Source organism: Rhinolophus sinicus, linkage group LG15, assembly GCF_036562045.2.
Source record: "Rhinolophus sinicus isolate RSC01 linkage group LG15, ASM3656204v1, whole genome shotgun sequence".
Lineage (NCBI taxonomy): Eukaryota > Metazoa > Chordata > Mammalia > Chiroptera > Rhinolophidae > Rhinolophus > Rhinolophus sinicus.
This window is the reverse complement of record NC_133764.1, coordinates 23,996,613-24,023,574: the sequence shown is the minus strand read 5'-3', so window position 1 is coordinate 24,023,574 and position 26,962 is coordinate 23,996,613. Positions and strand designations below refer to the sequence as shown.

At 39.5% G+C, this 26,962-nt stretch overlaps 1 protein-coding gene across 25 annotated transcripts in view; it reads right to left on the bottom strand.

Moving 5' to 3' along the window:
- The window catches only part of BCAS3 (BCAS3 microtubule associated cell migration factor), a 519,095-nt gene that overhangs the window by 490,008 nt on the left and 2,125 nt on the right, over positions 1-26,962 (bottom strand). For all 25 annotated transcript variants that reach the window (XM_074320579.1, XM_074320576.1, XM_074320587.1 and 22 more), the window contains exons 3-5: positions 24,717-24,771; positions 19,463-19,538; positions 6,586-6,692 (exon numbers count right to left, since the gene is read on the bottom strand). In XM_074320579.1, coding sequence (XP_074176680.1) covers positions 6,586-6,692; positions 19,463-19,538; positions 24,717-24,771 — 238 coding nt within the window. The remainder of the gene's footprint in view (positions 1-6,585; positions 6,693-19,462; positions 19,539-24,716; positions 24,772-26,962) is intronic.

Sequence of the window (26,962 nt, the reverse complement as noted above, 5' to 3'; positions counted from 1 at the left end):
ATCCTGCACTTCAAATCTCCTACCTGAAATTTTTATATCTCTTTCTGTGTCCACGGAGAGAATTACAACCACTAAAATGAATGTTAACAGAGATGTTAATTGTGTTAAATAAAATGATACATGACTGCACAATATCTAAAACACACCCACTGTCATAAACAAGTCCTCCTCCAACTGGATGCCCTGTTGATAGTGCTTGTCACATCGTGTCATAAAGGCCCAATTATTTTTTTTTTAGTTTCCATTCTGACACAAAGAGATACTACTGTAAACTACACATTTTGACAATATGCAACTGGCAAATCACTTTAGGCTTCTAAAATCTTACTCTCATTTCCTGTACTTACCTTGTCGCACACAGTAGCAAACATTCCACTGACCAACACCAACCAGTCCATGGCCCACAAATTTAAAACCAAACTCAGTATCTTTCCACCCAGATCTGCTCCTTATCATACCTTTCCTATTTTTACAGGAGGCATGGCTGTCAACCTCTGTTCCAAGTCCTCCAATGGCTTCTACAACTCAATTTTTTTCAGGGGCAAAAAAAGGGAAAAAAAACTGTACAGTAAATTCCTAAAAGATATTCAAATGGCCAACAAAGACTCACATTATTAGTCATCGGGGAAATGCTAATTAAAACCACAAGGTATCACCTGTCAGAATGGCTAGAATTTAAAAGAGGGCAACATCATGTTGGTGAGAAGGTGGAACAACTCAGACATTGTTGGAGGAATATAAAATGGTCCGACTATTTTGGGAAAAGGTTTGGAAGTTTGTTATAAAGCTAACCACACTGCTCACTCTATGAAACAGCAGCACCATATGTAGGTATTTACTTGAAAGAAATGAACACACGTGTTTACAAAAAGACTTAAAGAAGAATCTTCGCAGCAGCTTTATTCATAAGCAAAAGCTATAACTAGCCCAGCAATACATTATTAAGAGAAGGGGTTAAACTAGGGTGTATTCATATGTTAGACTACTACTCAGCAATAAAAAGGAATAAACAATATGGGTGAATCTCATAAATAGTATGTTGAGTGAAAGAAGCCTTAACAAAAAGAGTGCATACTGTGTATTACTACAGAAAGTTCTAAAACAGGGAACACTAATCTATATTGAAGAAAATGAGCACAGTGTTTTCTTTGGGATGGAGGAAAATTCATTGGGAATAGGCACGAGGGCAATTTCTTGGGTGATAATCACGTTCTGTATCTTGACAGAGACTGGGGTTACCTAGGTTGTATGCACTTGTCAACCTGAGGACATTTACATATTAAGATTTGTATATTTAATTGTGTGTAAATGTTACTTAATAAAAACTAATATATTCAACTCTAGTTAATGACATGCATGCAAATAGCTAAGGGAAAGTATGCTGATGTTTGCAATTTCTTTTCAAATGTGTCAAATAGATGGATATGAGGTAAAGCAAGCATAGTAAAATTTTAATAGGACAATCTAGGTGGTGGGTATGTATGTTTTCCCTGTAAAATTGTTTCAACTTTGCTCCATATTCAATTTGAAGTCCTTACAATGGTTGACAAAGCGCTAGCCCACCACCACCTGTCAGACATCACCTCCCAGCATACTTCACCTATAGCCCACCAAGCTCCAGCTAAATTGTCTCCCTGCTGATCTTGAATACAGAAAACATAATCCTACCACAGAGTACTGGCTTTGAATGTTCCTCCTTCAAATACCCAAAGGCTCACTCCTCCATACTTCTGCTCAACGGGTCTTTGAGAGGGGCATTCCCAGACCACCCTGAGTAATACACAAGTAGCATCATCAACCAACCCACTGTCACACTTATCGCCATCTAGCACGGTACATTTTTGTTTGTCTTCCCTGCCCTCCAACCCACCTACCTAGATAGGAAATTCCATAAAAAGAATAATTTTGTTTTGCTCATTATTGTTTTCCCAGAACCTTAAACAGGGTCTGGCATGTAAAAGGCAACCTTTACTGCATGAATGAATTAATAAATGAATGAGGTAAGTCTAAATGGCATGGCTTTACAAGAATGCAATCTGGCAAATCTACAAAGAGCCCTGGTATATTTACTTCTATTGATCTCTCCAAATTACATGATCATTAAGATATTTATTTATCTCAATATTCTTTAAGAAGAAAAAATCTTAAGAAACCTAAATCAATGTCCAACTATGAAGAAAAGAATTTTTCCACCTCTGAGTCTCTGACTTTATACTGTTTGCTGTCCTAATCTTACCCTGGCCAAATCTCAATTAACTTCTGTGCCCCTTCCTTTCTTATTTTCTTTTCTTCATATTACAATTTATTATATTATATATTAACTTCATTTTTATTTCAATCGATCTCTCCTATTAGCTCTATTAGAGCAAAGGTCATGTCTGTTTTGCTCACAATACACATTTTACCCCAGACCTGTGCTGAATAAATGAGTGCCTCATACTTCATGGCACAACGTCACTCTATGTGTAAGATTGGGAGAAAAACAAATTGAAAATGTAAGTATGACATTTTAAAATAACTGAAATAAATACTAAGATAACAACAGCTAATGGAAATGGAGGAGCTAAAAAAAGGAAGAGTACAAAACTGCTGTGTTTTTTTTTTTTGTTTTTTTTTCATCTGAATCTCCTAAAAACGATTTTGTTTTTAGTCCATGTACATGTATAACTTTTTTTTTAATGAAGGATTTTACGTAAAAGAGGCTATATTTACATTACCAGAGAGAGGCAATGACACTATTAGGCATGGGTGGGAAAAGGACCTGTTTATCCAGAAACGTCAGCATAACAAATAATCATTCTTTCTCATGTTACATCAGATGTGTTGAAAGAAGGGGCCTGCCAGCTTGGGAAAGCTAGAACTGGTGTTTTCCTGCAGCCATCTCATATACAAAGTGGTGGCCATTGGGCAGTAGAGAAACTGCTTCTGCACAGTTCTGCCTCGGAGCCAACTCTACTTAATTATATCCCTGGGCATCATCTAAGCCTTGTTCCTATTGGTGCACTTCATATAGAGATGACTTTTTTTTAAATGTTTAACCAAGATATGTTGATTTTCTTAATTGGAGACTCACAGGTGGGACAGTTATATAAAATCAACAGAAGGGAGCCATGTGCCCAAACCTGAAGCAAAACTGTGCTATGGCTGGGACCGGGTTTGACTTTCTGCCCTCCGACACTTGCTCAAAAACAAATATGATTTATGATCAGCAAAGATTCCTAAGAGCCAGGATTATTTCTAGGTCGACCAACATAAGCTCCCCAACGTCTAGCACATGGTAACACTTAAATGATTACTGAATAACTGACTAGTGATAAACAAGTTTCAGAAGGGTTTAGTTAGAGTAATAGATTACAGACACAGTCATCTATAAAAGGTGAATATTTAAAAGTACGTCATAACCTTTTACAATGAAAACTAAAACTAAACTGCCAAACTACCTTCATGGCCTATCTTCTGCTATCACATTTGGGAAGTAATGAAATATAGCTCTTAGATCATGGATTCCGAATTCGAAGCCAGAGAGAATTGGGTTTGAATTCCAATTCTACCTCTTATAAGGGGTGTGACCTTATCCCTTGTAAAATAGGATAACTTCTACCTCACAACATACAACAGATGAGGGGCCGGCCCAGTGGCTCAGGCGTTTGGAGCTCCATGCTCCTGACTGCGAAGGCTGCCGATTCAATTCCCACAATGGCCAGTGGGCTCTCAACCACAAGGTTGCCAGTTCAATTCCTCGAGTCCCGCAAGGGATGGTGGGCTCCGCCCTCTACGACTAAGATTGAACACGGCACCTTGAGCTGAGCTGCCACTGAACTCCCAGATGCCTCAGTTGGTTGGAGTGCGTCCTCTCAACCACAAGGTTGCCAGTTTGATTCCTTGACTCCCTTAAGGGATGGTGGGCAGTGCCCCCTGCAACTAGCAAAGGCAACTGGACCTGGAGCTGAGCTGCGCCCTCCACAACTAAGACTGAAAGGACAACTTGAAGCTGAACGGTACCCTCCACAACTAAGATTGAAAGGATAACAGCTTGACTTAGAAAAAAAAAGTCCTGGAAGTACACGCTGTTCCCTAATAAAAAATAAAAAAAAAGATACAACAGATGAGACCAGGTATATACCGTGTTTCCCAGAAAATAAGACCTAGCCAGACCATCAGCTCTAACGTGTCTTTTGGAGCAAAAATTAATATAAGACCTGGTCTTATTTTAATATAAAATTAATTAAATGTACTTTTAATGTAAGACCAGGTAATATAATATAATATAACCTAACCGGGTCTTATATTAATTTTTGCTCCAAAAGACGCATTAGAGCTGATGGTCTGGCTAGGTCTTATTTTCGGGGAAACACAGTATATATAAAGATCTTTGGACACAGTAAGAGCTCAATCAATGCAACAGAACGAGCTTATTTTCCCGGACTACCTCCTAATTTCTGAAACAGTTCTCAGCAGGCTATACTACTACAATAAGAAACAAGTCGATGAAAATTCCTTGAAGAAAAGATTATTCGAGTCTCTCAGAGTACAATCTGGGCCTAAGAACTACTTAAAGAAGTAATTTAATGACTCAGGAGACCTTTAAGTTACTCAGAGCTAAACACAAGTTACCTTTAGAACTATTAAAAGTAATACCTCTAATTATAACCCAAAACAGTGGGCAGCCTGAGTACCAACCACCAAAGGAATGTGCTCAGTCCGGTCATCACCCCAATCACACAAGGCTCAGCCTTCTTATTAAAGCCTGAGCTTCCTCTTTGCCTCTGAATCTGTCAACAAACAGTGTAATGGAACAAAATGTAGTCTCTATTAATAAAAAAAGTTATACTTACAAAATTCTTTCCTCTGATCACAACCTAGAAATATTTCTCGTGGTGGGGGGAAAAAAAACACTGCCCGATGTTAAGTCCTTTGTCCATCCCTTTGGCATGGTACTTATATTACAAACAACATTGCTGGGCCTTGAAAAATGTCAACTACACATCCCAAAAGGCAAAAGAAAGACAACACTAATTCCATGACATACCAACAGGAATCTTTCACCTCCACAAAATAAATCCAATCTTTAGAAACAAGAAATATAAAACCCCAAATCCTAAAACTTAATATGATACATAATATGATTAGATGGAAGACCAAAGTTCATCATAAGTGATGTATTCAAAAATAAATAAAATTTTGCTTAAAATGTTAAAAAAATTATGAAATCTAATGTGCTGATTACTGAATAATCCTTATGCCACTGAAGCCAAATTTTTGCACTCAAGAATATCCTGATTTCCATCACACTTGCAGTAACATTTTAAGAAGTAATTGTATTACCAAAAAGAACAAAAAGGCGGGGGGGAGGGAGAGGAGAGGGAAATTCTAGCTGAAACACACACATACAAGGGGCTTCAAACAAGTTTGGTGAATGCATTTATTAAAGGTACAAATTAAAGATCTATTGGCCCCAAGCTTCCAATTGCAAAACAATCACACAATACAAGTTACCCTATACCCCGCCACCCCACCCCACCCCGCTACACACACACACTCACACACACATACTGGAGGAATATGATATTTAGGCCATGCCAAAAACCAGAATGTAAGTTAAATACAAGCCAAAGCCTGCAGTCCCTACTATACTTCACTGAGCTGTGATCTTACCAAGCCTCTTCCTCTTTTAGGACATTTTATTTTTGGTCATCCCAAAGAGAAACATGGAGGATTTAAGAAGCAAACTGGGATGAGTATTAGACACTTTAAAACATTTATCAAAATTGGGATTTACCCTCTACAGATACACACACATAAAATAACTTTTGTTCAAGTTCATGTATTACATCAGTTTCCAATTTTAAGAAAGGACATTTAAGTTTTTTCAGTATCAGGGAACAATCACATAAATTAATGAAATCCAAATAATAGATTTATGCAGCTATAAAATTCAATGAAGCAGCTCTCAGAATACTGACTTTATGAGTAAAAAACAGCAAGGCACCGACTAAGTTGTATAACATGCTCCCATCTGTTAGGGAAGAGCAGAGTGGGAGAACTGTCTTCATATATGTTTTTACTTGCCTAAAATATAGCTATGCGGATACATAAGAAAACAGAAATCCTGGCTGACTCAAGGTAGGGAAAATGGGGAACAAGGGTGGGAGAGAGTTTTTTATCCTTTCACATCTCCTGAATTTTGTATCAAGTGAATGTTTTAACTAATTCAAAACATGGATTTTTTTTCATATGATTGCTAATTTTTAAAAGAAGCCCTCTTTAAGCCTATTTAGTCATGTGTAAAATCGGGGGACGGGTGGGTAATAATACCTACTTAATGGAGTTACCATGATGAAAAATGAGATCTTGCATGTAAGCTGATTCCCACAATTTCTGGCCCACTTTACAAATCATTTACAGCATCTTTGATTTCTCACTTGCCCATTATTCCTTGCGCCTTCTATGGTATTGCACACTTAGCAACTCTTACGTATTACTTGTGAATAAATGCATGAGACCTTGCTGAAAGTATCACCAGATTTCACATCAGCTAGCCTGCTACAAAGTATATTTTAGAGAGTCAACCACCTTCATACTTACAGGGATGCTCCAGACCTGCATTCCATCACTGTAGCCAATCATAACCAGCAAAGGAGGCTCATTCCCAGTGCTGTGTATTTCATGAAATTCCAGATTTCTTGATGTATCTGCATTAGAATTAAATAACAAAGAGGCAAGTGAAGAAGATACAATGTCAATCAGGAAAACAACTATACTTCTTTAATGCCATCAGTGTGATAAGTGTTTACATTGTTTCTCAATAAAAATTAAGTGCAGAAGTAGTTGGGAGACATCATTTAAAAGAAAGCGAAAAGGAAGCTGAATTCATAAAAATAGTAGTTTTTCTTTTACAGAACACAAGTAAGATTTTAAAAATCAAATTTCTCGGGCCGGCCCGGTGGCTCAGGTGGTTGGAGCTCCGTGCTCCTAACTCCAAAGGCTGCCGGTTCGATTCCCACATGGGCCAGTGGGCTCTCAACCACAAGGTTGCCAGTTCAATTCCTCGAGTCCCGCGAGGGATGGTGGGCTCCGCCCCCTGCAACTAAGATTGAACACAGCACCTTGAGCTGAGCTGCTACTGAGCTCCCGGATGGCTCAGTTGCTCTCAACCACAAGGGCTCTCAACCACAGGGTTGCCAGTTTGATTGCTCAACTCCCACAAGGGATTGAACACGGCATCTTGAGCTGAGCTGCCACTGAGCTCCCAGATGGCTCAGTTGGTTGGAGCGCATCCTTTCAACCACAAGGTTGCCGGTTAGACTCCCGCAAGGGATGGTGGGCTGCGCCCCCTGCAACTAACAACGGTACCTGGACCTGGAACTGAGCTGCGCCCTCCACAACTAAGACTGAAAGGACAACAATTTGAAGCTGAATGGCACCCTCCACAACTAAGATGGAAAGGACAACAACTTGACTTGGAAAAAAGTCCTGGAAGTACACACTGTTTCCCAATAAAGTCCTGTTCCCCTTCCCCAATAAAATCTTAAAAAAAACAAAATCAAATTCTCACTAGCGAAAAAGGGAATATTAATATCAGAAACAAAACCACCTGTAAACAACAAATGAAATAATTTACCAAAATTAAATACAAATATGAAGTAAAATCATCTAGAGTTTCTAATATTTGTAAATTCAGCAATAGAAGAAAAATTATATTCCTTTCCATACAGGAATTAAATCCTGATATGTCTGAAGACACTGGGCATACAGTCCACTACAAAAAAAATTATGTGTACTTGTTTAATCAACTTTTCCAATTCACATCAGTGAATATTAAGCATCTGTTACATAATCAGTATAAGATATCCTTATTGAACAAAACTATTGCACCTCAAAAATCACTAAGTCAAGCATTCTAGTCTCGGATCACAAACTTATCTTCCATCAAGTCTGCTCAACTACTTCCATTATAATTCATTGACTTCACTAGGACTTCCAGTCCACTGACACCACTGCCTTCTCGCTTTAGACTCTCTTCCCATTTTATGGTCTTTGATCAATTGTCTCAGTAACTTGTCAATAATCTACATTCCCTTATCCCTTCTTGTGGGATCTTTGCACGGCACCCAGCTAGTAAAACCTCACTGCTAGATGAACCCAACTACCCACTATCCCAGCATGTTCTACGGCAACCAAGACTGCTATAGAAAAATCACACAATGAGACAGAATCGGTACCACTAAAATTATCTCCACAGCCCTCAACTGCACTCTCAAAACTGCACAACAAACTTATTCTATTTCCTGGAACTTATCCTACAATTTCTTCAATGAATTTCTTAAACTTTGTCCAAGCCCTGACTCCACCCACTCTCTCCCAATTCAGCAGATAATCTGTCTTGTACCACACCAGGAAACTAGAAACTTCTTGTTGCTAAAGAACTACGTTTGTGCACCTGTACCAGCCTCTTCACCTTCCATCCTATTACAAATAGTTGTATTTCCTTCTGTCTAAAGTAAATCCCTCGATCTGCGCTTTGGATCCCATCCTCCCCCACCTTCTCAGCAGCCTTTTTCCAATCATGAACTTCAACTTCTCCCATGCTACTGGATATTTTCAAGGAGCATTTAAACATGCTGAAATGTCTTCTATCTTTTAAATTTTTAAAAATAAATCAGCACCAGGGGATTTTAGATATAAAGGATAGATAAAATTAACAAAACTCTGGAAGGTAATTTTAGAAAAGTATTTTCATGGTCACACTATAAGGAGAGATTTCTTAACCGGACACAAAAATATTCTTAGCATAAAAGATTGGCAAATTCTACAACATTACTTTTTAGCCACAGCACGCAGAGAGACTCCCAACAATTTTAAGCCCACAAGGATTCATCCAGTCCTCGTAACAATTAAAAATCAATATAAAAGATAAGTCATTAGAAAAATAGGCAAGAGACATGAAAAAGCACTTCAAAAAGAGGATATTCCAATGATCAATAAACATGAAAAGTGCTTCCACCTCAGCTGTAATCAAGGAAATGCCAATTAAAACCACAAGGACAAAACCAAGTGTGGGGAGGATGCGAAGCACGTGGGTTGCTTATTCATTGCTGGTGAATGTAAACTAGTACAACCACTTTGGAAAATATGGACAACACACTCGAAGATACCACACCCTTTGACCACTCTAGGTGTATACTCATTAGAGGCAGGAACACACTCATATACACTAGGAGACATGCACAAGAATATCTGTGGCAAGATTAATTGAAAAGAGCCAAAAGCTGAAATCAGTGTCTACAGACAGAATGGACAAGCACAATGTGATATTGATACAACGGAATACTATTCAGCACAGAAAAAAAGAATGAACTACCACCATACACCGTAACATGGATGAACCTCACAAACATAATGAGCAAGATAAGCCAGACACAAAAGACTATATACTGAATTCTCTCTATATGAAATTCAAAATCACTAGGCAAATAGGTTGCAATGTTCTATTTCTTACCCTAGGTGATGGTTACACCAGTGCTGGATTTGTGAAAATTCATCCCTTGAGCTGTACTTTTGTGCTAGTTACCATATTTGCACAATAAATAAGATTTTCAACAATCATAAATTAAAGCAACAATATGCTTCTCCTTTTACTTGACTTCATCACTCTCCTCTCCTAGAAGCTAAATTGCTTGACTCGGTTGTTTATAACTGTCATGTGTTTTTCATCTCTCATTCACCCAAATACATTTCAGAATGGTTTCTGCCCCTAACACTCTTCCCAAGTGACTTTTCCTACAGTCGCCAATAACCTCCAAGTTGTTGTTAAAGAAAAAACCACAGGCCCAAAACGGCATCATTCAGTGCTAAAAGCCCATGATACCAAACCTAGATTTAATACCTGATCTAACTGCAGTTTCAACCTCGCCCAGAAACATAGTCAGTCTGGAATTTTCTAGTCAAGCACCAGTAAGGTGATTTGTTGCATGGGGCCACTCCATTCCCTCCCCCCTTACAAAGAGGCCATCTGTACAATAAAAACGTGGCCCCAAAATAACGCTTTCTGTTGTCCAAAGCTCTCTTGCCCCACCCTTCTTCCTATGAAAACTTTCCATTTTGTAGAAGCCCTTGGAGCTCCAGTCGCTAGCTGGGATGCTGCCTGATTCATAAATCTCTGAATAAAGCCAGTTAGGTCTTCAAATTGACTTGGTCCAGTTTTGTTTTTTAACCATTGTTGAAGACTATTCATCAGCTATGAACAATGCTCACCATTTTCTCCTTAAAATAATTTCCCTTGGTTTCCTCCTAGTTTTCATTCTCTCTCTCTGGTGCTCTTTCACCATTTCCTCTGCTGGCTCCTCCTTTTCTAACTAGTCTTTAAATATTGGAGTTACTTTTCAATTTTCATTCCTAAACTCCCTTTTCTTCTCACAGTACACAATCCGCTGGATGACCTCATTGCTTCATCCATCGTTCCAGTTAGTAATCGATCTGCTAGTGACGTCCTCCACATGGGTTTGGGGTGTCTCAGTAGAAGATCAAATTCCACCCATAAATGATGATTTTTTCCCCAAACCTGATCTTCCAGGGTTCCCCATTTTGGTGAATAGCAATGCCAGGAACCACTTTCCTCCTTCCCTCTAGCAACAAATCTATCACCATCCTAACCAGCTCTCTTCTGACACCACCACCACCCTTGTCCCTGCTACATCTATCCCAAAAGCATCAAGAGCTTCCTGCACCCACCACTGCCCACCAGACTCCACGTTATAGTCTGAGCGTTCTTTTTAGAACACAAATGACATACCTCCTCACCTCCATCCTCAACTTCCTATTGCCCAAAGAGAAAGAGCAAAATCTTTTACATGGCTTATAATCAGTCATTTTTTAATGCTGATTTTCTTTCTACAGGAATTCACTGGTATCCAGTTAACAGCACGTGACTCTATATCCAGCAAAATTCAGAACTATAAACTTATTTTAGGGCCTAATTAACTCTCTATATCTAACATTTATAATTTTCAATGTGCTTTGGTATATACATCATCTAATCTGACACACAACAATCCTTTCACATGCAGAGCTGGAGCCAACTTCATTTTATCATTGATGAGAACAAGGTAGGTATAATCTACTCAAAGCTGAAGGGAATCTCAGGACTCTTCATCCACAACCCAGTCATCTTTCTACTATAGCTACCAGCTTGATCACAGGTGGTTACTTTTACAAGGGCTCAACGGCCATGTATAAAACACCTGAGGTCATTGTCTGAATAAAATATCCTTTCTCTTAATTTAGATTATGCTTAGTCACTTGTGCTATTTTTCTTTCTCTGGATGATGGTACAGCAGACTTCCATTACTCTTGTTTGCAATTCTTAATTTTGTAAAAGCTTTGTATTACTCTGCGGAATTGTTATGGCTTTATTCTTTGACTTTATCTTCTCGATCATACCATCATCACTGGTTATTCTGTCCGCAACTGCTCCTTATCTTCTTTACTGGTTTCTTTTTTCTTATTTCATCCGGAAATATGGACGTTACAGTCTTTCCTACAGAGACATGTAGCGTTCCTTTGTAATTTTAGCCAACTACAATGTTCTCCTTTGATTCACCCATCCTTCAAAACCTGTCCAGGCTTAAGTTACCTGTGAACCTCTCCTGATACTGCACTCAGTACACTTTCCCTCCATAGAAAAATGTTTGCAATTGGGAAGGAAAGCGGGGAATAATGGGTTTTCCGCTCACCTTAAAAACCTAGGTATAAAGTGAAATTAAATCTTGCCTCCCAAACCAGCTTCTTCTGTATTCCAGGTGTGTGTTAATAGCAACACACTGCCAATACCCAGCCTAAAAACTGGGGAGTCATTTTTTGTAGATGCTAATTGGTGAATGAAGACAGAAAAGAACTTTTCAACCAGAAGGCCCCCTGTAGGCCTGAAAAGTTCATGATCTGAAAGGCAAGTAGGGTTGAAGCACAGCTTATGAGACATAGACAGTAAAAGGACTAAGACTTTGAGGCACTTGTGGGTCAGTTTTGGAGGGGGAGGTTTTTTTTTGGGGGGGTCTTCATTAAGTGAAGCCTTAGTCTCAGTCTCTGCCAGGTGACCCCACTCCCCCGAGGTTGTCCCAGACTTGCTACCTTGGAGGAAGGAAGCCTGCTGTCCTGAGAACATCCTGGGAAGATAGCAGAGCTGAGATCGCCTGAGGGGGGAGGCCAAGGCAATCCTGGCCAGAGACTCCCACCCCACAGCTCTGCTCTTGCTGCTCCATTCACTGCCCTGGGGTATTCATGAGCTCTGCTTCCACAGTCACTTCCACACTCCAAAAGCGAGCCCCAAACTCAGCCCTACCAGGCCTTCAGTCCTGGGGAAGGGCAAAGCAGAAAAGCCTATTAGGACAGAGAGCCCTTGATGGGCAACTTCAAGGGGCCTCTCCTTTCCTTAGTCAGGGGGGTGGTGGCCTCAGACTGCATCCCCCTCTCCGCTTAATGGCATCAAAGCACTTGTGGGACATTTAAGTGAAGATGTCTAGGAGGTAGCTGAAACTGGGACCCAAGCACACCAGAGTAACAGAGCCAAGCAGCAGCTATTATCTCTATGCCTCACACATTTCCCACTCCATGCCTCCCCTTTCTGGTAACTGATCTAACCCCACAACAAGCACAGAGATAAGCAATAACCAGCTAAGCCAATTCTAGTACTACGTCCTTGGACACTGCGACTATTCCAACAACCAGAAGGTGATCCTCACTGAGCATTCTCGATTGCCCAGAGTGGTTTTCCTCCTTGATCATATGAGCATAAAGGTATGAACAGGGAGCTTTGAGCAATCACTGCTCCAACCTCATTAGAAGTCAAAGAGAAGCGAGCATTCAGACAGAAGTAGTGACAGCAGTAGAAGACTGGAAGTATCAAGCCACTATCCTTCCCAGGGTGGATGAAAAAAGGGATTCTTTGGAAAAACCTCACAGGGTGATCTGATCATAAATTCCTCACTGAGCAGGTCATACTCATGCCCCAGGCATGCAGTTTCTTTACTAAAAGGCTTATCTTTGCCTTAAGTAAGCCCTGCCCATAGTTTCTATGCATCTAGATTAACGCCTCTGAAATGCCTCTCTTCAGACCCTTCCTTCTAAAGGGTGACCACCCTCAAGAGAGCACAAGATCTGAACTATTCTGTAATCCAATCCCTGCTTGTTTGTTCCCACCTTCATGCAATCTTCCTTCCCTCCTTAATTTCAAATGCATAAAAAAAGCTGCAAAACTTATTCTCTGGAGCATTAGAGATCTTGCTCCCTGGTATGTTTTCAGTTTGGCTCAAATAAACTCTTATAAAAATTCTCTACAGGTTTGGACGTTTCTTACATTGACACCAGCTATGAGTAGGTTTTAAAAAAATCTATGAAAACCAGTATGGTAGTTCCTAAAAAATTAAAAACGGAATTAACATATCAGCCAACAATTCCACTTATGGATATATACTCAAAAATAACTGAAAGTAGGTACTCGGGCTGGCCTGGTGGCTCAGGTGGTTGGAGCGCCATGCTCCTAACGTCGAGGTCACCGGTTTGATTCCCACATGGGCCAGTGAGCTGCACCCTCTACAGCTAAGATTGTGAACAACGGCTCTCCTTGGAGCTGGTGCCGTGGGCTGCCATGAGCAGCCGACTGACCTCTGGCGAACAACCACCTGGGGGGGGGGGGGGGGGGGGTTAGGCACAAGGCTCATAATACCAGTATGGTATGGGCCAGGGAGTTGTGTCCTACACAACTAGATTGAAAATGACTTGAGTTGGAGCTGATGGATCCTGGAAAAACACACTTAAATTTTTTAAAAAAGAATGGAAATTCCAACATATGCTGCAACATGGATGAACCTTGAGGACATTATGCTAAGTGAAATAAGCCAATCGCGTAGAGACAAATACTGTATGTTACCACTTATGAGGTATCTTGAGTAGACACATTCATAGAGACATAAAATAAAATGGTGGTTGCCCGGGCCCACTGGGAAGGAGAAGATGGAGAATGTGGAGTTGTTGCCTAGGTATAGAGTTTCAGTTTTACAAGATGAAAAGTTCTAGAGATTGGTTGTATAACAATGTACAGTTGGTCCTCGAATAATAACAGTTTCATCCAATGTCATCTCATTATAATGTTGATGAGCTACTATAGGAACTTAATTCTTATTTATATCAATAAGCCTAGGATAAAATTGGTTTCATTATATACTATATCATTTCACCGAAGTTCCAAGTACCTAGCGATGACATTAACTGAGGATTTAGTATACTTAACACTACTGAACTGTATACTTAAAAATGGTTAAGATGGTAAATTTTGTTAAGTGCATTTTACCATAATTTTTTTTTAAATTTTAGATTCCCTTAAACCAATTACTTGCAACTGAAAAAAGGGTCTGTTGAATATAAAAACTGATACCTAAGTAAAGTACTAGAATTGATAAGAGAATTGGGCAAGTCAAGAAGAGCTAGGAGGTGCTAAGAATTTCCACTCAGACTACAAAGTTGGCAGTTCTTATTATACTGTAGCAAACCAGCTGAATAACCTGATGTGTTTTGGGACTCAACTATATGTTCACCTTTAAGGAATTTGATAGGAAAATGTCAGGCTTTTCATGAAAATGGTGCCAAAAGTGAAGAAGAAAGGAAGCTCCAAAGCTGAAGCCAAAGCAAAGGCTTTGGAGGCAAAGAAAGCAGTGCTGAAAGGCGTCCACAGCCGCCACAACATAAAAGCAGATCAGCACGTCGCCCACCTTCCGAAGGCTGCCCACATGCCTTTGGAGGGCACCCCCAGGAGAAACGTGCTTGACCACTTTGCCATCATCACATTCCCCCTAACTACGGAGTTGGCCATGAAGAAGGTAGAAGACAACAATACACGTGTGTTCACTGGATGTCAAGGCCAACAAGCACCGGAGCAAACAGGCTGGGAAGAAGCTCCATGATATTGACGCGGCCAAGGTCAGCACCCTGGTCAGGCCTGATGGACAGAAGAAGGCATATGTTACACTGGCTCCTGACTATGATGCTTTGGCTGTTGCCAACAAAAGGGGATCTCTAAACTGAGTCCAGCTGGCTAATTCTAAATATGAAAATTTTTTCACTGTATAAAAAAAAAGAAAGAAAAATGTCAGGATATTCAACTGGTTTGGTTACTTCTTATCCCCTTTTCAGTATGGTACCTTAAGAGAAACAAGCTTAGCTATAACTCAGACTGAAAACAAAAACAGAACAGCGATCATGATACAAGGGGCCTCAGGCCCGCTCTCTAAGGAGCTCCAAAAGATATAGTCTCTACCTAACACCAAGCCAAAGTGAGAACATTGATTAGGAATGGAGAGGCCACGGAGGATCCAGGACTGGAGAATGCCAGTAACCCACATCCCTTAGAAGTAGGTCCTCCCAGCCATTACCTACCCTACCCCCAACCATGATAAACCATATCAAATGGGCTTTAGCCTGGAGGCACGGGGCCAGCTGGCAGCACTTTATAATTCCAAGCAGAAAAGCAGAGCTCCCAGGCCTGCTGGAAAAAACAGAAGCTATCAGCAGAGCAGAGTTCCATTCAAACACTGTAACTTTTAAATTGATTAATAGCTAATAGAGTTTCATTAATAATATAAAATAACTTAAATCTATAGATAGCTAATAGACTTCTAAATTGTTTTGCCAGAAAAACTCCAAGGCCAGCAAAGAGAAGGGTAAATACCTAAAACAATCTCCAGGTACCCATAACTGCTCTTCCAAAAACAGGCTCCTAGGGGCAGCAAACGGCTCAGTTGGTTCCAGTGCAGTGCTCATAACACCAAGGTCGCCGGTTTGATTCCCACATGGGCCAGTGAGAAGCAACAGCTTTACTTGGAGCTGATGCGTCCTGGAAAAACACACTGCTCCCCAATATTCCCCAATAAAAAATTTAAAAAAACAAAAACAAAAAAGACACAGGCTGCTAAACTAGTATGGTTGTGATCAGAAGAATCCCCTCCACTATCTCCCTTATGGTATCATGAAAGACAAAGCCAAATTTTCTTTCAATGGTGAATATCTCAGAAGGTTTGCCACCACACAAAGACCTAAACAAAAACATTCTTGAAGGAAAAAACACAAATAAGAAATAAATTCAAGAAATGCTGCAAGAGATTGAAAAAGGGGGATCAAATATCTTCATAGTATTTACCATTGTACACATACACACACACCCCTAGGGCCAGAGATTAAAAAAAAAAAAAGTACATTCATAACAAACCCGAGCTAAAATTTCATACAATATGGTGTAGAGAGACCAAAGGACATACGTTCTAAAGTATAAAAGAGGAAGATGTGTAAATTTAAAAGTTTAATCAATCAACTGGGATATGGGATACTAAGTTAAGGACACCCACTTGAAGTTCAATAGGACACAGAGCACTAAAATAATTTTCAAGCAAGACCCATCTACATTTCCAGATGCACTTTACTTCAATCAAGAAAAGGCTTTATAAGATATCACCCGGGTGCTTCCTGTTGGCGGACGCCTCCGAATAAGCACCGTTAAAGTCTGCCCTCCCGCACTCCTCGTGTCTAAGTCAGTCTCCCAAAGAGCCTGAACAGCATGGAAGCTCTTCTTTGGAGATTTGGGCTTTGAAACAACCGATGCGAGTCTGAGGAGCCATTCTAAGCAGTGGGGAACGCTCCCAGACTGTGTGGTGATGAGAGATCCATACACCAAGCACTCCAGAGGCTTTGGGTTTGTCACCTGTGCCACGGTGGAGGTGGTGGGTGCAGCCATGAACACAAGGCCACATAAGGTGGAGGGAAGAGCTGTGGGACCAGAGAGGCCTGCTCAAGAGAGGATTCTCAAAGACCTGGTGCCCAATCACTGTGGAAAGGATGTTTGTCAGCGGCATTAAAGACCCTGAAACGCATCACCTAAGAGAGGATTTGAACAGTGTGGGAACATTGAAGTGATTGACATCATGACCGACTGAGGCGGTAACGAGACGAGAGGCTCTGCTTCTGTAGCCTTTGATGACCGTGACTCTGTAGACAAGACTGCCATTCAGAAATACCGTGCTGTGAATGGTCACATCTGTGATGTAAGGAAAGCCCTGTCTAAGCAAGAAGTGGCTAGTGCTTCATCCAGCCAAAGAGGTCTAAGTGATTCTGGAAACTTCAGTGGTGGTTGAGGTGGTTTTGGTGGGAATGGCAACTTTGGTGGTGGAGGAAACTTCAGTGGTCGAGGTGGCTTTGGTGGCAGTCGCGGTGGTGAAGATATGGTAGCAGTGGGGAGGGCTATAATGGATTTGGTAATGATGGAAGGAATTTTGGAGGTGGCGGAAGCTACAATGATTTTGGCAATTACAACAGTCAATCTTCAAATTTTGGACCCATGAAAGGAGCAAACTTTGGAGAAGTTCTGGTCCCTGTGGTGGTAGCGGACACTTTGCCAAACCACGAAACCAGCAGCTATGGCAGTGGCAGAAGGTTTTAATTCCTGCCAGGAAACAAAGCTTAGCAGGAGAGGAGAGCCAGAGAACTGACAGGGAAGCTACAGGTTACAACAGATTTGTGAGCTCAGCCAAGCACAGTGGTGGCAGGGCCTAGCTGCTACAAAGAAGACATGTTTAAGACAATACTATGTGTATGGGCAAAAAACTCGAGGACTGTATTTGTGACTAATTGTATAACAGGTTATTTTAGTTTCTGTTCTGTGGAAAGTGTAAAGCATTCCAACAAAAAGTTTTAATGTAGATTTTTTTTTTTTGCACCCATGCTGTTGATTGCTAAATGTAATAATCTGATCATGACACTGAATAAATGTGTCTTAAAAAAAAGATATTACCCCAGCAATTCTACTCACTGTTCATTTAAAAAAATAGTGCCTAGGTAAAGATTATTTTGATGAGTTTTTCAAATGTTAATTGTGATTTTAAAATCATTTCATTTTTTTCTGCTGACATGAATCTATGTTTTTAAAATTAGTTTTTTAACATTTTGTAATATGTTGTACAACAAGCTTTTGCTACTATCTGGCACTAATCCTTTTAAGACCATGACCACATTTTCTTTGTTATTAAATCAAGAAAATCCTGTAATACACTCATACATGCACAAAGCAAAATATACTTCCAGGAGGGAAAAAACAGTCTGAGTTCAAGAGGGAAAGGTTATAGAAAACAAAAGATAACCAACAGTTGAATACTTACTAATAAAGAAGGAAAAAGAGGAAGAATATACCACTAAACAAGGAAATTTGACAATCATAAAAAGTAAATTAAAAATATAATAAGCTTTCAAAAAGAAGTATAGTAGGAAAAGTTTACATATCATAAATTATCACATCTACAAATGGATGTCTTGTTGCCCACAAAGAGGGCGGAACAAGTTGTCAATATCTGAACAAACCAGCTGACAAAGAATCCAAAATTCAAAAGAAACCAATTTGCAGAAAGTACTTAGCCTCTCTCATCCTGGACAGTAGCTTTTAAAGGAACATATGGCATTACAGTTTAAAAGTTTAGAGGAGACAAAGACTCAAGAGTATGATATCAATCAAGGTCCAACTAGGAAATTAAAACAACTCATTGTATTTATAATTGGAAATTTAATGCAGACAATTGGTTACACAAGTGACAGAATAGCTGAAAAGCCAAAAAAAAGAACTGTGAGGCAACCTACTGGATTAACAACAGCAGGAAGTCATTACCACTCCAAGGCTAGATAGACACAGACACAGAGGAGCGTAGGGTGCTTAGGTCACCTGGTAGAAACTGAACTGCCCGTGGAGCTGCCCAGGGGAAGCTATTGGTTAGTGCAAAAGTAATTGCGGTTTAAAAGGTTAAAAATTGCACAAACCACAATTACTCTTGCACCTTCCTAATGAACCAAGAGGAAATGCAGTTGCTGACAGAGAGAAGACAAGGGACTAACACCCGTCCCTCTCCCATCCTCCCATTCAATTTCTCACCATGACAGACATGGTAGCTGGGGAAACAGACTAGGAGCAGACCTCTTGCAAGAGAGAACAGAAAGGAACAATGAAATGGACGTATTTGAGAACAAACAGGACTTGGGCTGGCATAAAATCTGTTCAGAAAAAAATAATTTTAAAGTCTAAAACAATTCAACACTAATATTTTGGAGTTATAAATCCTGTACTACCGACCACATTTGAATTAGTAACTTCTTTTCTAAGAAAATTTTATCTCACTTGGACTTAAAATTTAAGGCGAGGCACTACATGTTACAGTTACTTGCAGACTTGCACAATACAATATGAGTTCTACTGAAGTTTTCGTGGTGTGGCTGTTACTTTTAAAATTAAAACTGAATTTATGTTGAAAATTAAAAAGTTACTATAAGAAAATTAAAAAGTTACTATAAGAAAAAGTTACTAAAGAGATTCTCTTTTTGGAATCAGGTCAACCTCAAACAAACATTTAATTCTTATATCCCAAAAAAGTTAAAACCATACCATTTAAATCTGCATTTTCAAATCTGACCCAAACTATTTTCTCCTTTTCTTCTGTTAGAGGTGTTCCACTGTAAGCCTGCAGAGTAAACAGAAATGTTTGAATTAAAATACTTTACAGCTCTAATATTACTGATGTCCAAAACAAAAAGTAACTCAAATGAAGCCAATCCAATCCCTCAACAACTTCACCAGTCCTACCTCTTGGGAACTAGTACATTTTGTAATATTTTCACTCCCAAAGAAAGTTATTCAGGAGTCTGATATTTTTGGTCAAAAAAGGGTTTTTAGCCTACTTAATAATTGCAAAAACCTAAAATACAATGATCATAATCTATTAGGAAACATCGCTATAATTCAAAGGCACTCAAAAAACTAAATCATCCTCTATGTTAGTCAACAAATAAGAAGGCTTACGAAATGAACAAAAGTACCACACATATCCATTTAATTCCCAGGTATTTATAATCAGTCAATTACACTCTACCCAGAATTTTCAAGAGTATTACTTTCCACTCGCCTCCTGTTGGAAGGCATGGGCCAGGATTGGGCATGGAAAAAACAAAAACTATTACTTTTTCAGTCTCTTATCTGGCTTCTAGACCCAACCTATGAGCTAGTTCCAAGCCTGCAAGGGTCACAAAGATAAATATAAACTGCCCTGAAGTCAAAGGAAAAGTGTCAAAGGTACCCGTCAGTATTCAAAGGGAGTCACCTCTCCATAAAGCAAATGTTTTTAACATTTTTTAATGCCTATATATACTTACAAGCATTTAGAATGGCAACAAAAGGGTGGCAACGTTTTCAATTATAAAGAGGTACTCAGTTCACCAAACTATTATTTAATATAAATTTTACCAAAAGCATACAAAATCTACCATCCCCTATATACATGACCTACATTAAATTTCCATGCCAATTTACAACCCCTGTGCTGTGCCATACAGAGTTAATGGCCACTGAAAATATCACTAACAGAGTTATTTTAATAGTTTACAAAAAGATCCTTACGATTTCAATGGTCTGTTTTAAAAAACAAGTGAGATGTGGATAAGGCAGTTAATTCCTTTGGAGAAGAGAAAAACCCGCACTAGAACCGACTTCATCTTCAACCATCTCATCCTCATCTTCCTCTTCCTTGGTTTTGCTCTTTTCATCCTTGAAAATTCTTTTTTAAAAATAAACTTTTGGGGCCAGCCCTGTGTCCCAGGTGGTTGGAGCGCTGTGCTCCGACCGCCAAAGTTGCCGGTTCGATTCCCATATGGGCCAGTGAGCTGCGCCCTCTACAGCTAAGATTGTGAACAACAGCTCTCCCTAGAGCTGGGCTACCGTGAGCAGCAGGAGGTTGGTGTGAGCTGCTATGAACCGCCAACCGGCGACCTGCTGCCTCAGCCAGGGGGAGAGATAAACTTTTTATTTTGGAATAATTTTGGATTACCAAATACAGTACAGAGTTCTCATACACCCCTCAGCCAGTTTCCCCTCATGTAAACCATCTAACCTAACCAAATCTTACCATGGTACATTTGTCAAAACTATGACACTAATTGGTGCATTACTAGTAAGCCCCAGCCGTTATTTGGATTTCACCAGTTTTCCCACTAATATTCTTTCTCTGCTCCAGGATCCAATCCAGGATCCCACATTGCATTGAGGAACTTCTTTCTTCCTATGTCAGGCTCTCTTTCAATCTGGTAAAGCAATAACTTTTTTTTTTCAAACTTTTCTTCAGTTAAATTTATTATAAGGCTGCTTAGTGCCTGCAGCATTATTCAACATTCTCCCAATTCCTTTACAACATTTGCAAGATGCTGTCCTTTGATTTCTGGGCGATATGCAGAAAAAAACAAGGTTGAAAAGAAGCCTTTCGGTGTATTGGGATTCCTGAACTTCTTTTCTTTCCCCCTCAGGGTGAAATAAGACTTTCATAACAAGGCTTGTATACTTTGGTATGTCTTCAAGTTTTCCTCTCTCCTTAGGAGACATGCTGTTCTTTACTAATCCTTTTCTGAAAAAATCCTGTGAAGTTTACTGAGGCATCAGAATGTTGCTTCTTGTGTGCCTTCCTGCAGGTTTGCACAAAGAAGGCATATGACACGTCATTTTGCCTCTCAACGCATGACATCCTTTGCCCATGATTAGACATTTTATTTTCAGTGACGCAGACTCACCTAGTGCCCATCCAGCTTTCACTTGTTATCCTAATGGAGCTCAGTGTACTACCACAATAAAATGTTGGGGTTTTTTCCACAGCACTGATTATTCCTTCAACCAAGATCCAATTGCTCTAGTTCTCTTATTTGGAGTCGAAACTTTCACCCCATTACTGATAGGATTTACTTATTTCTCCTTTTATTCTTTATCTGGTTTCTAACACGAATACAGATTCATAAGCACAGTTATTGCTGAATTTTAAAAGACACAGCTACAATCACGATGGATACATTGTATTATCTTTCCACTGTAAATAACTTCCATTGTGTGCTACTGTCAAAAGTATAAAATTTAATGACAGCAATATATTCTACAGGGTGTACCTGTAGAATATGTATCATAATTTGCTTGACTGTTATGGATATTTGGGCTGGCTACAATTGTTTACACTGAAAATGGGAACATTTCATACACACTGAAATTTCAGAGCTTTAACTTTTTTTCTTGGTTATTTTTTTAAAATAAATTTTCATAAGTACAATTATTAGATCAAAGGGCACAGCTAAGGGCTTCTACCAGCCATCAATGACATCTGTTCAATACAACAGGAATTCACTCTCTTTGTGATAACTAAAGAAGCTGACGCCAGTCCAACACATTTTCTCCTTTTTGCGGGTATATGGAGACCCAGAGAATAATTTCCAGGCTCCATAAATTTGATGATTCCCAGACTAAAGCAGGAGTTGGCACGTAACTTCAGCCAAAAATGTCATTTTCCAAATCACTGACCACAAAGTAACAATAGGGGATTCTGGATTAAATGTGGGGGGTAAAAAAAAGGAGACCACTGGTCGCCAAATCTGCCCTACCACCTGTGTTCATAAATAAAGTTTTATTTTAATATAACCCTGCCCTTTCCTTTACATAAAAAGCAGTGCTGAGTAGTTGTGACAGAGACTGTGTGAACTGCAAAGCTTATCCAGCCCTTTCTAGAAAAAGCTTGCCGACTGCTACGCTAGACCATGAAGACTTAAGGATGAGCCCTGGAAATCCTCACAACTTCATACATACAGTGTCTGACCCACAGCGGTTGCTCAAGTAATTGTCTGCTGCCTGAATTTTTGCTTTCTTTCCATGGTACTTGGAATAATGACTTGCGTAACAAATTTCTTGAATGAATATTCTAATTCATAGGTACATGACTACAACTTTACTTCCATACTTACTACTCTGATCCAAAGCTTCAGTCAATGTATAGATGATTCCCTTTCTAATGTATAATGTCCACAAAAACTGATTTTTCTGCCTGCCAACATTTTTACCCTATCCGTTTTAGCAGCTCCTGTTTTTTCTTTGTTTTTTTCTTTCTAGCAGCCCCTATTTTCAATCTATTAATCAATTTAGTATTCTTGTTTCTCTAGCAAAGTCTCCACCTAGACCCTCAAAGTCTCAGACCACAGCCTCTCTCCTCCAGTCAACAAAAACTGCTTGTTCTACACGGTTTCCACTAGACAAAAGGTGCCTTTGCAAAAATTTGATAAAGAGGCACTCTAGGGAAGACAAATTGCAAAAAATGTTTAAATGCCTCTTCCTTGAAACTAGCCTCACACCAGGACTCAGGGCTTACAAGAAAGCAGCAGTTTATGGAAGACCGAAGCCTGACGCTGTCTGCAGTAAGGATGCTACAGCCACTGCAACTCTGTTGCCTCCCATACCCAACTAGCCAGTTTCTTTCCTCATCAAACACCCAACCTTTCCAGTCATTTCAACTAGTGTCACTTTTAATGTCCTTTGGAACATAACTCTTTCACTCTTTCTTTCCTATGCATTCCCTTGACCATTAATTAAATATGCAGTCTGCACAATGAATCTGTTAACACCGATTTGTTGCTATTGTCTCTGGTTGTGTCAAGCCCCTTGACTTCCCTTATTAACCAAGTTCCTCAAGAAAGGAAAGCATTTATTTGTCCTTACATGCCCCACAAACCTTGTCACTGTGGCCTATTTTCATTAGTTGACTAAGTAAAATAAGGGACTACCAACATACCTTGGTAATTTCCCTTATTTGACGACTACAATTTGTTTAATACAGCAGAAACCTGGATTTTAGACTTTCCCAGGACCCCTCCTAAAGCTGGGACACTGGATCTATGGATGTCCTTTGGAACAGTGTAGCTGCAGATACCTTGGCAATCAGGGAACACGAACGTGACTACAAGGAGAAAATAGAGAACCCTTTCCCTTCAGTAGCTCCACTAGCCAGTGTGTTTCCCAAAGCTACAGTTTCACAAGAACCACCTGAGATCCTTACTCCAGACACAAGTTACTAGATGCTACCCCAATTCCACTGAGTCCAACTCTATGGGAGAGGGGCCTGGAAATTATTATTGTTAACAAGTGTGCCAAGTGATACGTACTTATGTTAAATTTGGGCAAGAGTGCATTAGAGGTGATCCCAGGAGGGCCGCTCTCATTCTTCATTGTCACAATAACACAGAGTGAACAGTAAGGGGGCTACTCTCTTAGAGTAACAAGGTATACTCTACCTGGTGTAAAAACAACGTTCAATATGAAAGAGATGTAGATTTGTGCTCAGTATTTAGTTAATATAATATCTAGTTAATGAAATGCATAGCAAACACCAAAAGTGCCAAAAATGTATACACATGACTTGTATTCTTTTGTTATCGGTATATAGTGAATATCACAATTTTAATACAGTTTTTTCCTTTCTTAAAATGTGTCTATATTTTGTTGGCACCTTCTGTATATTGCTTTTCTCCCTTCAAACAAGCAACATTTAACTAGGACAAGAGAAAGATTTTAGAAACAGAATCCAACAAGAGAGTACCAAGTCCCATCTCTCAACAAACATCTTACCTTGCTTCCTTTCAGGAGAATCCTGAGGAATAATAATTGTGCCACTGTCAGCACAAAACTAAGGCACATCTAATGACAAGTATAGTTCCACCCTACCAACATTCAGGATGCTAAAATATCTAATGTTGGTGGCACTAGTATTAAGTTTAGGAAACAGAACATTTCAGAGGTTCCCTGGTCAATGGTAAAAACCTACTATTTCTGAAACCACACCGACACTTACCTGTGGCACAACATCCTGTAGAAAAGTCACAACACTTTCCATGTAGGACTGCTCCCTGAAAAGGAGTGAAATGGATAATATTTATTATGACAGCTTAAGACAAAACATGGAAAAACTCTTTCTATAAGCCCTAATAAAGTCGCTCATAATGCTTTAAAAAGAGGAGGGAAAAGACCAACTCGCATTACCTGATAATTCTGCTAACCAGATTTCTAGTTTCATTGTATGTTATTAAACCCAAATGAGATTTTAACATTTTTAAACATTATCTCTTCTGAAAAGTCATGCTCTCTTAATTTAATACAGGTACCTTCTAACTCTGATTTGAAGGAGTGATGACAGAACATTTGGCTATGGCAGAACATTCCTGTTGAGTCAGAGCAGAATGCCCTAGTTAGAGCAAGAAAAACTGTTGCTGATGACAGTATTTAGTGACTTCTTTAAATGGGTTATAAACTTAGTCCCTTACCTGTATATAGCAAAATGAATCTATGCTGCAGGTGTGGGCATTAGAAGGACTTATTAAGAAGCCCTCACAGGCGGCGGCTGCATGGCTCAGTTGGTTAGAGCACAAGCTCTCAACAATAAGGTTGCCGGTTCAATTCCCGAAGGGATGGTGGGCTGCGCCCCTTGCAACTAAGATTGAAAACAACTACTGGACTTGGAGCTGAGCTGTGCCCTCCACAACTAGATTGAAGGACAATGACTTGGAGCTGATGGGCCCTGGAGAAACACACTGTTCCCCAAAATTCCCCAATAAAATAAAATAAATAAATAAATTTAAAAAAAAAGAAGTCCTCACAGAACTTTTGGCATATAGCTAAGACATGGGAAAATATTATAAATGCATAAGGACACTTAGATATTCTAAATGGGAAGTATATAAACATCAGCAAGTGGAGAAACAAAAAATTCTTCAAAATACCAAATCAAATTCATTTTACAGAGATGCAAAAAAAAATTACATTTAATAAAACAATATGAGTTCTCCTAAATCCTATTTTCAAAATACACCTTACATAACTACAAAAATTGATTAGGCCTAAAAAAAACCACAAAATTTGATTAGGCCTACCTCTCCAACCTCATTTTTCTGCCACTCTCCTAACTTACTCTGATTCAGTGATATGCCACTTCAGTTCCGAGCTTACAGCAAGCTCTTCTTTGAATCAAGATCTTTACACCAGCTTTCTTTTTGCCTGGATTCCTTCCTTTTCAGATCTCCAGCTTAAGTATTATCTCCTCAGAGAGGCCGTCCCTGACATACTCCCCAGTGTCATTTTCCATCATAGTACTCTGTGTACTGCTCAGGGCCTGTAATTACTTATTTACTGTTTCCTCCACTAGAATGTAAACTCTATTACAGAAAGGAATCCATCTCTCATATTTACCTTGTATCTCTAGACTCTATAAGCCAGTATGTAGGCATGAAGGAGGTGCTCAAGCATGGTCAAAAGAATACTGAACAAATTAAATATTTTGTTAAAACCACAAAAATTACGTAGTGCATCACAAAAAGCAATAAATGTTGACTACCATAGGGTGAGGCAGCATAGAATACTGCATAAGGGCACAGACTCTGCAGACAAACTGCGCAGGTTTGATCCAGGTCTCCTTCCTGGCTGTCACCAAGAACAAGTTACTTAATTTCTCTCTGCTTTCGTTTCCTCACCTGTGAAATGAAGGCTAAAATAGTACCCAACTTATAGTAGCTAGTAACATGCTTAACGTTTAGCCATGGCCCATAGTTAGCAAAGACAAATAGCCCTGGGAAATGGAGGAAAAAACGGAAGTATTGTACTGAAATATTATTTTACACATATACCTATGTTAGTCTGAGAAGGTAATCTTTATGTAACATGCTAAACTGCCCAAGGAAAATAATCCAAAATGCTACAATTCCCTCATGAACATTTTAAAAAGCAGAAAACAAGTTTCACCTCCTTAGACAGGTATGGAAGGGTTTTAATTGTCCAGCCCAGCCTACTTCAAATAGGTCAATTTCCCTATATTTCATTTACGAAAATAGCTTGCCTTTCCCCATCTGCTTGCTCCCTTTGCAAACAATGCACCCTCGATTCTAAATGCCCAAACACTATTCAGCCTTTAAAATACACAATACATGTTAGTTTCTTAATGAAATCTTTTTGGATCTAAAATACTCCCTCTAAATTCTCATGCTATTTTGCTGGCATCTTTTTTGATTATAGTGATTTCAAGCATACATATCTTAAAACCAGTCTAGA